Source organism: Cucumis sativus, chromosome 5, assembly GCF_000004075.3.
Source record: "Cucumis sativus cultivar 9930 chromosome 5, Cucumber_9930_V3, whole genome shotgun sequence".
Taxonomy (NCBI): domain Eukaryota; kingdom Viridiplantae; phylum Streptophyta; class Magnoliopsida; order Cucurbitales; family Cucurbitaceae; genus Cucumis; species Cucumis sativus.
Window position 1 is genome coordinate 22,052,561 of NC_026659.2, and position 16,243 is coordinate 22,068,803.

The window sequence follows — 16,243 nt, forward strand, 5'->3', positions numbered from 1 at the left end:
ATGGATAAACGTGTTTTTAAATACTAGAAAAAGCTCCTTTTGCACTGAAGTCATTTAACAGACTCTACAATAGACAATTTAAGAATTAATTTTGTTTATAAAACTCAAGTATATTGTGGGTAAGTATCATACGTTGCAAACTACAAATGAATTTGGATTCAAATATATCATAATTTAAAATGAGCCCTCCTGTTACTCCAGAATGAGTATAGTAGACAAGTTTCAAACTGTACAATTCAACAAGAGATATACAAATGGAGAATAAAACATAATCAATCATACCTATGACGAGGAAGAGAAAAGGGACAAGAACATCACAGAATGCATATCAATCTTCATCTTCATCGTCTTCAGGCATCCCCAGGTCGTCTCCGATTCCTTCAAGAAGTTTATCGACATCCTCTCCTAACTCGATTAACCTCGCGCTTAATCTGTCCACTCTACTTTGTTCTTGCCCAAGACACACAAGCAAGTCATTCAGTTCAGTCTCACTCTCCTTCTGAGCTTCTTCCCTTGCTTCTGCCTTTATCGCCTCGATATCAGGGCTAATGGAATGTTCTCCACTCTTCAAAGCTTTTGCCTCTTTTTCTAAATGGTAGTTTGCCTGTTCAAGACTGTTGTATGCATCCGACAGGCTCTTAAGATCGGATTCCATCTTACTAGCTAAGTTTTTGTAGTAAGATGCATCAGATTCAATTTTCACTTTCTCTTCCTTGAGAAGTTCCAGCCGTTTAGATGTTTCTTGAAGATCTCTTTGAAGTGTCTCTAATTGGACTCGGTTTGATGGCCCACTTGCTCTCTGCTCACTCGAGGAGTCGTTCCCTCCAATCTTAGAGAGGTCCTCAGCTAAAGTTGCATTTCGACCAAGAAGGTCCTAGAAATGGAGAATGTAAATGGATCAAAATCAAATTATAATTACTAAGGCCTTGTTTGCCTTGTTGGTAATTATTTCGTTTTTTGTTTTTCATCTTTTAAAAATAAGCTTACAAGCTTATAAACACTCATCTCGTCTCTAATTTCATGCTTCGTCATCTACTTTTTACCAATATATTCAAAAACCAAACCAAAATTTGAATCTTAAAAAGTTAGTTTTCTATAACATTTTTTTGGTTGGGGTATTTGGCTAAGAATTCAATTCTTCCCTTCCACAAAAATGCAAATCATGTTAAGAAATGGAGAGAAATATGCTTACTTTTAAAAAACCAAAAAAGAAAAAAGAAATGGTTACCAAACAACTTTATCGTTTCCTATGTTTAAATAATGGTGCAATAGGAAGATAAAATTATATTTTAGTTGTAGACGTCAAATAGAATTGAGTCTACACCCAACAATTGGTTCAGGAGGGAGAAAAAGATTCACTCACATCCAAAAAAAGAGCACCAACTTAACTAAAATTTTAGTCCCAAAATTTGTCCCAAAATTTGACCCAAAAACAGGAGAAAACACAGTAAGCTGGTAGTGCTTCTTCAGTCTACGTAACTAAAGTATTGCTCCTAAAAGTTTGCCAAAAACATAGAAAAAAATACTAGCAATATGCTACTTAGTATTCCAGTTTTATTAGCTGTTTAAGGATCAATGGCAAAGAATATAAGCATTGTAGCAAACGATTACCTGTATCTCAGTGCATTGCTTCTCTAGAAATGCTTTAAGCCGCTTGATGTACTCACCATCAGTTTCCCCTTTCCTCTGCTCTAGTTCAGCTGGCACCACAGCCACCTTGCTCTTTGGTTGACTATATATCACAACAATACTCTCTCTAACATCTGCTTCCAATTTCTTAACAGTATTTATAAAATGAGAATCGAAAACAGATGAGAGAATGGGAAGCTCCTCATCCTTCTGACTAGAAGGATCGTCCTCATCAACATCTTCAATTTCAGCCATACTAGCAGCTGTAGACCTTGTCAGAACTTTCCGCGGTTCTGATGACTTGGAGGCAAAAAGAATGCTCTTCTGCAGCTCATCAAACTTCAGAAAGTATGATGTAAGCCCAACCTTCTGACTTATGGTATCAACAATGCTAAAAGCATCCTTCTCATGATCACTTGATTTATTATAGATTACACACTCCCCCAAGATAACTGCTGCCAAACCCCTCATGGAAACAGTTACGGATGAATCTGCGACCAACTCAAGCAGATATGTGAGGTGGGGACGTGAATCTAAGAAGCATTGCACTGCACCAGGGCAATCAGCCAACCAAATGATTAGCAACTTCAATATTATTAGTTGAACATATGAGTTGTTGTTCAAGGCCGACTTCCCATTTCTATTTTTCATAGAAGAGGCAACAGCCAAGTATTTCACCATTCGATGCATCAGAGGTTCAGGATCCCCCAAGGAAGACATGGGAGCTTCAAGTTTTATTTTCAATACCTGAAACATAGAAAGGGAGAATATGAAAATTAAGTTACCCAAGATACTTTTCACTCATGCAAGATAGTTTTTTCTTCTTTCTTGTCTACAAAAAAGAAATATGGGAAACAAAGAAAAAGATGGTCGTGCATGCAAGATTAGTAACAAATTAAAAAAACCAATGTTTTACTGTGAAGAGTAAACATTAGAATGAAATCTATTTCGATACATACCCTTTCCTTGCACTGATTGTTGTTCTTAATCACATGAGAAAGAACACTGGCAGCTCTGCAACATGTCTGCGATCGTATAAGCCAGATTGTCATTATAGAATTCATGATACTTGTCCCTCCAGGGACATTTGACAGCTAATGATACTTAGTGGTGCAGACAGTCAAACCACATCATATACTTCAACAGTTCCTTCATATTAAAACATAAATTACCTCGAGATCACCATTGTTTTCACTCAAAGTAAGACTACGCAACAGCATGCTGCAAGAAAAAATTATCAGATATTATCATTAACCAAATAGAAGAATTTGTGAGTTAACATTTTTAAACTACAAGTTTATGGAATCTCAATCCATGTTCTACATTAGCAACCAAAAAAGGGTGCATTTAAAAAAGCATGAAAAGAACAGTGCAGGATGGATTTGTGAATAGACCTTCCAAATGACATGTTCACATCCTCCTCAAGTGGTGCATACATCATGGACTGTGGTTGAGGAATTAAAGTGGATGCCAACATTGTTTGTCCGTCAGAATTTTTCTGATTCAGAAAACATGTTTGAAAAAGCAACACAATTGAATTTGAAATTTAACTATTAAAAATAAATAGATTAAATGGATGAAGGTCCTTAATATGTTTGTGAAAAAAAAATGTAGTGAGTTGAAGGCATAAACAACCTCACAAAAGCACTTAAAAACATAATCGGCAGCAAAGAACTCTTGGGTACTTGATGTCCGCAAAATGATTCTAAGAATTGAATTCAGGGCAGGTTCTTGCACATTGTCCCCAAGGCGTTTAGTTGCAATAGCATCAATATTTCTGGGATGCTCAGAGATCAGATTGCCAATGCATTGTAGTGCCTAACAATAATGCAAGAAAAAGTACATTTTGAATGTATTAGCAGGTATCCATTCATAATCAGGGGTAGCTAAATGCAAACAAACTAAAAGAAAATGGGACCATCTAAGACATTGACTAGGTAAAGTAAAAGGGGAAAAAAATATGCACATACATATCTATACACCTTAGGTCGCATGCCCCAGCTTATGCAAGTCTTAGTTAATCCCACAACTACAGCTTTGAATTTAATATCTCAAAGTTACTCTAGTTTAACATGTGTCGTCATGTTCCATACATCAGTAAGTGGACATAGTATGGTTATTGAATTGACATCACTTTGATACTTAACAAGGTAACAGATCCTCTGTCACATAACCATTATCAAAACTGTGACCAGCCCACACACACACCAAAGCAGTAAACAACAGTGCTATGATTATGAAGGGCCCCAAATTACTAGTGTATGTGCGTAAGCGTGCGGAGAGGGTGCGGAAGGGGGTGGGAGAGGGGGTGGTAATACGTGTGAGAGAAATATAAAGATTGTGGAGACTATTGTTAGTTAAAGGGGCTTGGGTGTGAGGTATGGAAACGGTTTGAGCAATGGAGGAAGATTATCTTTTTGCCAAAATACTTCGTAATTGTTTTCTGTATGAGATCTTGGAGAGGAATTGGAGCTCTCGGATTCTCCCTGTACTTGTTGATAAATAAATTAAGGCTAAGGCCTATCAGATTCAATATAGTTGAATCAGTAATGTATCGAAGGACTGGCAACAGTAAAATTTCATCTCAGAACTTAAGGACACACAAATGTGAACTTATAGAACAGATCTTGTTCATCATCTAGTTATATGCTAGCGCATATTTGTAGGCACAAAAGCTTTGGGAAACTATAACTACACAAAAATATAAATATCCAAATCCCAAACAAATATCAAACAGATCTCATCATAAATATTTACTGTCATATGATATCGATAATGTACATGAGATGATACCAGTTGACCAGCAAGAATGGATACAAACAGGAATTATAAAAGTGACAAGAAATAAGACATAGCTCATCTAGCTCAAGTTCATGAAAGAGAGAATTTGTCCGGCTTCAGCCCTTAGTTCATGAAAATGATTGAATTTTTTTTTTTTTTGTTTTTTTTTTTTTTGTTTTTTTTTTGCAAAACTGCACTACAATGATTATCCCCTAAAAATAAATATTGACACCTGAAAAGTTTATTAGAAGTGAAATAAATTATTTCCTGTGAAATTACTCTTAGATTTTAATAATTAGAACTTAGAACTATAGTAATCAGTATCTTTGGGGTAAGAAACCAAAGGAGCTTCAAGAATATACATTATTCAAACTTCTGGACATGTTTCAGTCCATCAAAATAAGTTCATAAGATGACAGTGTTTGTGTTTGTACGTGACTGATAATAGTAAGCTTAGCTTACATACCGCACAACGCACTGGAACAGGAGCCCACTGGCTTTCAACACCTAACAATAGAAGATAATCCAAAACCTTTTTCTGTGCAATGGCAAAGACAAAATTTTCGTCAGAGAACCCAGTCTTTCAATTTAAGAAAACATAGTAACTGTTTTCTATTGCAGACCTGAACCAAAGTCGTTTTATTAGTCAGCTTATTTCCATCTTTTCCCGGATCAACTTTGGGGTCTCCCATTATCAGTAAATTTATAGTTTCCAATGCGCTGAGTAGATTTACTGTCTACTGGCAAGATGTTCACAGAAAAAGGCACCGGTAAGACTTCTTTAACATGATATTAAACATGCCTTCATGTGATGTACAATTGCACAACTATCTAACCTTTTGTTGTGTGAAACTGTAGTTACCTCCTCTTGACCTCAGAATTGATATTAATGGATCAAGTCCCATAGTCTCCCTCAGCAATACCTGAGTACAGCGTTCTAAAGCCTTTAAAAAAACTAAGACACAGAAGGCAAGGTATTAACAGATAAAAATAGATAGAAGCCGCTCACCTGATTTGATGCATTTTTTCTAAGAAGGTTGTTCAACAATTCTAGGCAATCCTGTTTAAGAATTACCCATTAAAACCATAACGAACTCAATATATTTCCATCAGCAGGATATTATTGGAAATCAAAAGGCTCAAACACATCAGCAAACATAATTGAAAACTTTGATCTGAGGAAATGAGCAGATGAGTAATCTAAATTGTGTCTAGGATATTAACTTCTCATAGACCAACTAATGAGAAAGAGGACCAACCAGTGTCTATAAATTAAATTTCCTATAAATTTAAAATGTAAAAATACAAATTATGACAAATGTTTGCCAGATTGAATAGCATGTGAGATTTGGAACACTGCAAGGAGAGATAGAAAAAAAAACCATGGGTTCTTTAATTTTCATTACCAATTTTTATTTTATCCAAGATGGTTTAAAATAGCAACGTTTACACAAATTTCAACTTAATTTCCAAAAAGAAGCAATAAAATAAAATAATTATTTTCTAGCAGAAATCAGGTCCTCGTAGGAACAGAAGTTTCAATCTATCATTTCCAAGTGTAAGAAAGGTCATGAACTTTTAGAGGAAAAGGGGAAAAGAAAAAGGTACCACATTCGAAAATGATAAAAATCTCACAAGTGAACTCAGAACAGTAAAACACACATGTGGCATAAATTAAGAAATGAAGTTTTCAATCATGACCTACCTGCACAACAACACCACCATCAGAACCTCCTTCCTCTTTGATGATGCTAAACACCTTCTCAAATGCACCTTCAAATACCACAATTTTTTGAATTTCCTAAAATTGAATAGTTTTATCAGAGAAGGCCAAGTCACCTTTCAAAACCATCATTGGTACAACATGAATTTTAAACCATCATATATGAGAAAGAGATTTAAGGGGAGAGTCCACTGATTTACTCCTGTATTACTTAGTCTAAACTAGCTATGCGTTGTATTTAAACTAGCTAAACTAGCTATTTAGTCTAAACTAGCTAAACTCCTGTGTTACTTAGTCTAAACTAGCTATTCTTTTTAAATTTAACTACCCATTGCCGTTGTATGTTATTACTTATTACTATCGTTACTCTCTTAAACAAAACAATTATTATTATTCATCATTATTATATACTACATTTGAAGTATTTTAAAATAAGGTAAACTAAATTGCTACAACAAGTTTGTCATCTTTTAATTAAAATGTAGTATAATGAATTTAGAGATTCAAGGGAAGAAATTATTGATTTTCTTTCCAGCACTCCTGCATTATTTAGTCTAGAATAGCCATTCTTTTTAAATTTAACTACCAATTTCTGTGACAAGTTATTACTATTATTGTTCTTTTAAATACAGTTATTATTATAAAATCCATTTAAGTATTTCAAACAAGGTGTACTAAATTACAACGGCAAGTTTGTCGTTTTTAATTAAAAGTGTAGAATTGTGAATTTAAAAGGTTATTCTTACATAAAATGATATTAAAACAATGTTTGTCGAAAATAATATGTTATTCAATGGCTAGTAGTTTATTGTTGATTAACTAAATAATTTAACATAAGTCCAAAATATTGTTCTATGGAGTCGGTGCTTTAGTTCATTTGGGATGGCATGGGTGATGCGTAAAAAGGAACGTCCCTCTTTGATTGAGGAGATTTAATGTACTCTCCATTTTAGTTACAAGAGGGGCATGGTATTATGGTAGGCATGTTGCTTTGCAGTTAATAGGCATGTTGCTTTGCAGTTTTGTGAGTGGTGGGACTTGTGAGGAATAGCAGGCTCTTCAGTGGATTGAGAGATCTTTACAAGATGTTTGGGAGGTAGTGAGGTTTAATATTTCTTTGGGGCTTCAACGAATCAATTTATTGGTAATTGTTAGTTAGTTCTATTCTTTTGGATTGAAATCATTTCTGAAATGTGATGGTGGATTGATAGATGGATGATTGAAGGTCTTAATATTAGAGGTTACAGCCCTAAAGGAAACATCTTATGGAAATGTGCGTCGCGTTCCCTTTTGTGGAGCATTTGGAAACAAAGGAATAGCAGAATTTTTGAAGATAGATTTAATTCTTTTGATTCTTTTTGGACTGTGGTTCAACACACAGCCTCTTGGTGGAGTACGAATTACACCAAACACTTTTGTAATTATAGCCTTTCTATGATTTTCAACAATTGGAAGGCCATTATGTCCTAGCTCTTTAGCTTCTTCCGGGGAGGGCCCTCTTGTCCCTCGCCCTTAGGATGTTCTGTTTTGTTATATGAATATACTTGTCTCTTATCAAAAAAAAAGAAATGTGATGGTGGATTCCTTTTATGGACTGGTTTTCTTGCATGCCCTTTTATATTCTTTCATTCATATTTCTTAATGAAAGCCTGATATCTTAGTAAGAAAGTGCTATTAGGAAAATAAATTCAACTCTGTGATAGCTAAAATGAAGCTTAACTAGCATAGTGCATGTGCTAACAAACTCGAAGTCAAGGGTTCATTTTTCTCACCCGACAGTTGTCAACAAAGAAAAAAAATCTAACTTTGTAATAAAGTTCACATAAGACTGTGCTACTAACGGCTAAATAAAATTATAGAAAACCAAATGCTTATTATTGATGATATATAATTAAATTTGCCCTTAACCACCAGCTTAAGCTTTCGGATGAATTGGTGGTTTAATATGGTATCAGAGCAGGTGGTCCAAGGAGATCCTGTTTTCAAGCATTGTCATTTTCTCTCTGATTAAAATTGATTTCCACTTGTTGGACCTTTCAAATATTCCAAACCCACAAGTGAAGGGAAGTGTTGGTGATACCATGATATATAATTAAATTTGCCCTCAACCACCAGCTTAAGCTTTTGGATGAATTGGTGGTTTAATCCTTATAATTTTTTATATTTCAATGCAAACATAATTACGATCAATATAACTGAGAAAAGATCAAACCTCAGCTTCACGAGTCAAGTAAGTAAGCAACAGTAGAGCCTCATTTCGTATAACCTAAAAGGCAAACAATAAATATTTTAATGAATAATTCTAATATAAGCAATATCTTTTTTGTTGTAACTCTAGATGTGACACAGTTCAATAGAGAGGAAATTAGACAAAAACTATTATCCTTATGAATACAAGTAGCAAAAGAGTGTGTGTCGACTGGTAAAAAATATATGCTTCCAAACAGTCTAACACCTTTTAACTTTTCTTCTAATGGAAGAGTACAAGTCCTCACACTCTAGATACTCTTTTAAATCCACGAGTATGCCAACCAACTTATTTGCATTTCACCTAATCTCACAGCACACTACAATATTTGGTTATCCAGAAACTTGTAGGTTTTTTAATATCCAGAAAGGTCCACAAGATTTGAATTTGTCCACTAAAATTCATGCACTTTTTTACTTTCCCAACAATCATTAAGACAGCCCATAGTCGTGCTAACACCATATGTTATCCCTATTTACAATTGTGCCTCCATTGTTTTGATTTTAAAAAATAATTCTTAAATCAAGAGCCAATTTAACATTGTTTTTCTGTGCTGCTATAATTTGTGCATTAATGATAAATTTGTTCAATCTAATACAGTGTCAATGTTCTAAATATAAGTTACGTTAGAAAGTAAGGCCTTGTTGCATGTTGAAAGCCCAAGGGTATTTATGTAAATTATCCTAACCTATTTTTTTTCTTTTTATTTAAAGCTTCTGCTGTCTATTAATTCTTCCCTATCATATTTTTTCATTCATGAGAAAATAACAAGAAAAGTTCTATCATGGTTTTTCTTCATGTACTAGGGTTTCCACGTAACTCGGTGTTATTTCTTTTTGTCGGTGTTATTTCTTTTTGTCACTTTTAATATGGTATCAAAGCAAGATAAGGACAAAACCCTAGACATGAATCTTAATGGAACCCTAATAGAGAAGAACCTCACTGCCAGCAAGACAGCAGCCGGTGCCTGCACCGCTGTCCAAGCCATCGTCGACACTGAGATCACCACTGCTACGGACCAACTATTCCACTGCCGGCCAGGATGATTCTTCAACCGCAAGTCCCGCCAAGTAGGTTCTTCAACCAGCCACATGCACCGCCAAGCACCGTATGCACCCAGTCTCTCCAAACCCTAGTGAACCAGCCGTCAACTTCACCCGTCTTGCCTCCTTCAATGTCGCTGCAAACCCTAGGCCAGCCAACCCTACTGCCACCACAAGCCCTAGGCCAGCCAAACCAAACCTTTCATCACCACTGTCCAACCTAAAATTATACCCTACCAGAAACTCTATCCAACTGTCATCCTGATATCAATAACCTCCATGCTCCAGTCAGAAATTGAAGTTGGTGAGTCCTCAGGCCAATCCAAACCAAATGTGTGGGATACCACCCAACAACAATTGGCTATGTTTCGACATCAACTTGCAGCATTTGAGGCAACTTTTGGAGCTTTTACATACACACCCAGTCTTATCATTCCTACAACCTTGTCGATGTATTCTAAGAATCCGGTAACTTTGTTCTCTAATTTGTCTTCTACTTATGTGTCTAGAACAGTCTGCAGGAGTCTTTACAAGGGAGAAGCTTAATGGCTAAAACTATTTTTCTTGGTCTCATTTCGTTAAAATGATTCTTGAGGGGCGTTACAAATTTGACTTTCTAACAAGCGTAGTACCATGTCCTCAACAGTATGAAGCCACAAATTGGCAAACCATTATTACTTACTGCTGCTGCTTAGCCGACTCTGATCCAAGATTTTGAATCATTGCGAGATCAAGGTATGACTGAATCTAGTAGATATGGGTGAACAGGGTAGTGTTTATAAGATTAAAAGGGACGGTGTCGATGAAGTTGTGTCGGAAACTGAAATTGATGAGACCAAACAAGATCATTCAAGTAATCTTAATGAGTATGATCTATCTTGACATCCTATTGCACGGAGCAAAGGTACCAAATCCCGCACAAAGCACTCCATTTGTAACTGTGTGTTTTACAAGAACCTATCACCTCAATTCAAAGGCTACAGCTAGTCTTGAGTCTACCACTGTACCTAAGAATATTCATCTTGCCTTAGAGTGTCCTAAGTGGAAAGTTGTAGTCATGGAAGAAATGAGAACCCTTGAGAAGAACAAGACTTGGGAACTTTGTGCCCTTCCTATGGGGCATAAAACTATAGGATGTAATTAAGTGTTTACCCTCAAATACAAAGCAGATGGAATTCTTGACAGACACAAGCCCAAGTTAGTTGCAAAAGGATTTACTCAGACTTATGGGGTCGACTACCTTGAGACTTTTTCTTTTGTTGCAAAGTTAAATACCATTAGAGTCCTTTTGTTTGTTGCATTAAATAGAGATTGGCCTTTGTATCAGCTAGACGTTAAGAATGCATTCTTATATAGAGATATGGAGGAAAAAGTCTATATGAGTCCCCAGCTATGAATCCTAGTTTAACCATCAAGTGTACAAGCTTCAAAAATTCTTGTATGGACTAAAACAAACAACAAGGGCATGGTTTGACATGTTTACCACTTTTGTTAAGTCCCAAGGGTATTACAGACAGTGACACTCTGACCACACTCTGTTTACGAAGGTATCTAAGTCTGGGAAGATTGTTGTATTGATCGTCTATGTTGATGATATTGTAAAATCTGGGGATGACACTGTTGAAATTGTCCAATTGAAATAAGGATGAGAGATGAATTTGAGATTAAAGACTTGGAGAATCTTAAGTACTTCCTTGGGATGGAGGTAACCACATCAAAAGAAGGTATCTTTGTATCCCAAAGAAAGTATACTCTTGACTTGTTGAAGGAAACATGTATGATAGGATGCAGACCTGTTGATATCTCAATTGTGTTGAATGCTAAACTGGGAATTTTGTTGATAAAGTTCCAGTTGACAAAGAAAAATATTAGTCCCTGGTAGGAAATTGATTTACTTAATCTCACACTCGACCAAATGTCTCCTATGCAGTAAGTATTATTAGTCAATTTACGCAAGCTCCTTACAAGAAACATATGGTGGTAATTAACCAAATTCTTAGGTATTTGAAAATAACTCTGAGTAAAGGGTTGATGTTCCGAAAGACTGACAGAAGGTGTACTAAGGCCTATACTGATTCAAATTGGGCAGAGTCTGTTGCTGCCAAAAACAGTGGTGAAGCTGAATACAAGGCTATGAGTATGGGGATATGTGAGGAAATTTGGCTACAAAAGGTTTTAATTGATCTTCATTAGAACTATGAGGTGCCTCTGAAATTATTATGTGATAATAAAGCCGCTATTAGCATCGCCAATAACCCAATCCAACATGATAGAACTAAACATGTGGAAATTGATAGACAATTTATTAAAGAAAGACTGGACAATGATAGCATATGCATTCTTTACATTCCCTCAAATCTTTGCTGATATTCTCACCAAAGGGCTTCTCAGACCTAGTTTCAAGTCTCATACGAGGTTTTATTGACATTTACGCCATAACTTGAGGGAGAGTATCAGAAAGTAAGAGCTTGTTGTATGTTGAAAGCCCAAGGGTACTATATTTATGTGAATTATCATACCCTATTTTTCTTTCGTTTTTGTTAAGGCTCGTGTTGCCTATTAATTATTTTCCCTTGTATTTTTTCACTCATAAGAAAATAATAAGAAAAGGTCTATCGTGGTTTTTCTCCCTGCACTAGGGTTTCCATGTAACTCAATGTCATTTCTTATGTACATTCACCAAGAAACAATTTGGGAGGTAGCCAAAGTATACCTCACGATCCATAAGCATATCCATAAGTCTAGTTATACCACGAGGAATGCTGAGAATTGCTTCCTGCAACCTTATGGGGAAAATCAGCAATTCAACTAATGAGAATAGTAAAAGATACAGAAATAGAAACAAAATAAATAAACAAACTGAGAAAATAAATATACCTCGTGGGAGAACTTGTAAGAAGAGCTGTCAACAGTTGAAGAGTATAATATCGAACATAAAAATCCTCTTCTGACTGAAAAGCACAAAAGAAAGACAAAGAAGGGAGGAGAAATGTGATCAGATATAGAACTGAGTTACGCAAATGCATGCCCCAAAACCTATAAATATTTAAAATATATTTAAACATAAGAGGAATAACTGACCAAAAGACTCAAAAGAAGAGAGATGCTGTCCGATTCCCTCGAAAGCAGATCAGAGTTCATCAGAGCTGGTTGGACTTCATCCCTGGACCCTTTTGCATGATCCAGAGGAGTTAATGCACTTACAAGAGTTTCAAGAGCCCCTCGAACCTGAACTCAAGTGGAGAAACATATTACTATACATACTAAAAAATGTTAAAATGAGTTTTCTTTTTCCAGGGTATTCCCACAGCTGGTAAAGTTGAACTAAAACTAATAATGAATAATACCATCAACTAAAAATCTCTCCGCCTAAAAACAAACCTAGACTTACAATATATAATATTATCGTTAATTTTTGCTCCGAAATAAGTAGACTCCTAAAGCAAGATTGAATTCCTCAATAAAAGGGAAACAAAAAACAGATAGACTACAACCATTTCAACATCATCTCGTTCCTCCTTCAAAACACTCATGAGCACAGGAAATCCTGCAAAACCAAGTCAAACATACATTTTTATTTCTAAATTTCATAGAATTCATATAACTAAAGTTAGATTGACAAGCAAAGCACACACCCATAGCACCAAAAGCTAGCTGGGCAGCACGACTTTCTGCTACAACAGACTGAAGTTCTACCATAGCAGCTCTCCTGTCCTCCGCAATCTGGCCATTGCTAATGCGATCCAATACACGTTCAACATAGCTATGGAAATAGGCCACACGATTAAGCATAATATTTATATATATATATGGGCAAGAGTATGCCATACAATTTATCCATCTCCGTGTTTACGAGGACACAACATCTACTTACCTATCTTCATTGGCTGCAGAATTCTCATTGCCAAAAACAAGCCCAACCACACCCTGCAAGAAACTCACAGATAAACAAAACAATGCTAAAAATTGTATAATCAACTACAAACAAGCATCACATTACTATTCAAAATCTCATAATCCATGAATATTCGGGTGCAGAGAAGAGAGAGAGATCACCTTATAACCAGAAACCAAATCCATATTCGACTAAGAATATCAAGAATCCAGAATCAGAAGCCAACACAATCGTTCCGAAACCAATCCAAACCTTGTAAACGTTATACACGCAATCCCTAAAAGTGAGAGGTGTAATCCAATCAATGAAAATCCAAGAGAGATGAAATTTCATATGAAATGAAGCGTTAGGCAGAAATAAACGAAGAAATAGCCGGGCAAAAAGGGAACAGAAATCCGATTAGAGGAAAAGGAACGAACCTTAAGTTCGAAACAGAGTGGCTGATCTCGGGGTCCGACGATTTTCGGTTGACAGCGATTGAGTGTGTATTGTTCTTGCTTTCACGAGCTCTCCGCTTGACCAAAACGGAAATTCGGAGCTCTACTTATTTGTTTTTTGTTTTTTTGCTATATATTGTGGATTTATGATCGGAAGAGCTGTGCTTCGGTAGGAACGACACGACCAAGGCCCACGTATTCAGGCCTGTGATTGAGTTTTTGGGTCTCCACAAAAACACCTCACCGGCCCATATAAAACACACAGAAACGTTTTTTTCGGGCTAACAACACAAATGACCCAATAAAAGGTTTCTTAAAGACAAAGAGTGTTTGCGCCCGTCTAAATCCAACCTCAATAACTCCATAACTTCAACTATTCAACTCATATTATATTGTTTAGTTTAAAATGTTGGTTGGATTGGATTCAAAATTTTGGTTCAACTCAATCCAATCCAAGTCGAATTAAAGGATTGTATGGAAAGTTATTTTATTATATTTATATTATTTATTATTTATTTAAGAAAATTAAAATTATGATTATTTTATTAAACGATCGTATGGAAAGTTAGCCAATCGTGTAAGAAGTAAACGATCATTTGAAGGTAGAAAGTTTAACAATCGCACAAGATAGTAAATGATCGTATAGAAAGTTAAATGATTGTGTAAGAGGGTAAAAAATTGTAGAAAAGTTACTCAATTGTGTAAGAAATAAAGTTCCGGACTTAAGACTCCTACCTACGGTGACGCAATATTCTTTGCACCTCTCCTCCATCTCAATCGAGCCGCTAATTCGTAATTCAACTCCGTTAGGTCCTCCGGACTATCCATATTAACCCATATTAGAATCACACAAGAGGGTAAACGATCATATATAAAACTAAACATTTGTGTAAGACGTTGAACGATCTTATAGAAAGCTAAACGAACATGTAGGACATTGTAGGGTAAACGATCATGATAACATTTCTTGCACAACTACATAAAGTTATGAATGTTGAGTAGTTAAACAATTTTAAACTTTACAAACATTAGGAATGAAAAAACAAAAAAACAATCAATCAATCAATGGCACAAAAAGAAATTTAAAAGAACTTAAAATAATAATCATTGTCGGCTTTCTCTCCACAAAGTTGATGTATGTGTGTTTAATTACTATAAATTAATCTTATACAAGTTTCCTTGATACCCATTTGTTATAAAGCCAGGTGACTTGTTTTGTGCGGGCCATGAGATTATTTGAAAATTTGGTCCAAACACGTCAATATGAACTTAACTTAACTTAACTGACATTTGTACGTTTTTTAGAACCAGAAGTCTCGAGTTCAAATTCTTTCACTTCAAATTATAGACATTTAAAAAAATGGGTCCAAACACTAGTTACTATATGTATAAAAACCATAAGATTTTTTCCTCCAATGTGCATATCAAGAAAATAACTAATCTACTTCTATCAAACAATAATTGAAGTAGAAGTTAAACAAAGCCATAAACAACTCTAATATCTTTTCGATTATTTTCTTTCTTGATATAAGCTTATCAATTATAAACGTTTATCATAGGTAGACTTCTATCAAAGATAGAAGCATTAGAGACTAATTTCCACCAATAGTTGAAACTCAACAAAATCGTGGATCGATCTAATATGGTTTTAAGGATATACTTCAACCACTAATAGAAGCTTACCGATAATAAACTCTATCATTGATACATTTATATTAGTGATAAAATCATTATATTGTTTATCAATTTTTATCATCAGTGAATCAAGATAATAGGTTTTCACTAGTAGAAGTTTATTAGTTATAAAAGTCTATCGATCGATAGTGTGTTATAAATGAGTTACCAGTAAACATCGGTGATAGAGAGGTATATCATTGACAGTGTACTATCATTGATAAGAAAATTGTTATATTTCTTTGGTAGAATCATATTAGCAATATAAAAATATCGATGATAATGCGCCACCATTATAAACTATTATAATTCCTTGATAGAATTATAATAGTTAATACAAAATTATCGTCGTTGATAGAAACCTGCCAATAATAGTTCATATATGCAAGTAAACAGATGTCTAATTTTTCCACGGCAACCTATCCCGAATGGGCGGGAGTTCCTCGATTAAGTGGGAAATGGGGGGAGGGAGTGGGCAAAAAAATTTCTCATGAGCTAAACGGGAACGGAGAATCCCGCCCCGATTACACTTTACTTATTTATTTAGTATGGTTATGAATGGTTATGTTGTTATTATTATATAAATAATAGATTTAAATTTCAAGTTTGATTACTTATTGGTCAAGATAACGAGTGTGTTTAAATTTAATTTTTAAATTTGGACCTATGTGAATAATTTGATTAAGGTTCATTTCTAATTCTACCAAAAAGTTGATTAGTTTCTAGGTCAAAATTTGACTAATTATCTTTAAATTCAAATTATGATATAAAACGAAGGATAACAAACAATTTTTTTACATTAACGATTTAAAT

The 16,243-nt window shown here is 35.1% G+C and overlaps 1 protein-coding gene across 1 annotated transcript; it reads right to left on the reverse strand.

Annotated features, from left to right (window-relative positions):
• Positions 1-120: 120 nt before the first annotated feature.
• On the reverse strand, positions 121-13,883 carry LOC101220442 (golgin candidate 6). The gene is made up of 20 exons (XM_004142735.3): positions 13,739-13,883; positions 13,481-13,596; positions 13,299-13,351; positions 13,060-13,187; positions 12,919-12,971; positions 12,506-12,652; positions 12,302-12,375; positions 12,138-12,207; positions 8,346-8,399; positions 6,116-6,211; positions 5,420-5,470; positions 5,247-5,333; positions 5,034-5,147; positions 4,877-4,948; positions 3,265-3,447; positions 3,024-3,127; positions 2,802-2,850; positions 2,589-2,654; positions 1,612-2,376; positions 121-874 (listed from the first exon to the last, which is right to left on the reverse strand). Exons 2-20 carry the CDS (start codon positions 13,502-13,504, stop codon positions 329-331), a joined length of 2,736 nt encoding a protein of 911 aa, XP_004142783.1. The 5' UTR covers positions 13,505-13,596; positions 13,739-13,883; the 3' UTR covers positions 121-328.
• Between the last annotated feature and the right edge of the window lie 2,360 nt (positions 13,884-16,243).

Coding starts and splice junctions, on each gene's coding strand:
- LOC101220442 (XM_004142735.3), bottom strand. CDS start 13,504: ATGGATTTGGTTTCTGGTTATAAG. Junction 13,352..13,480: donor ATTTGGTTTCTGGTTATAAG/GTGATCTCTCTC, acceptor AGTTTCTTGCAG/GGTGTGGTTGGGCTTGTTTT. Junction 875..1,611: donor AGCAATGCACTGAGATACAG/GTAATCGTTTGC, acceptor CTCCATTTCTAG/GACCTTCTTGGTCGAAATGC.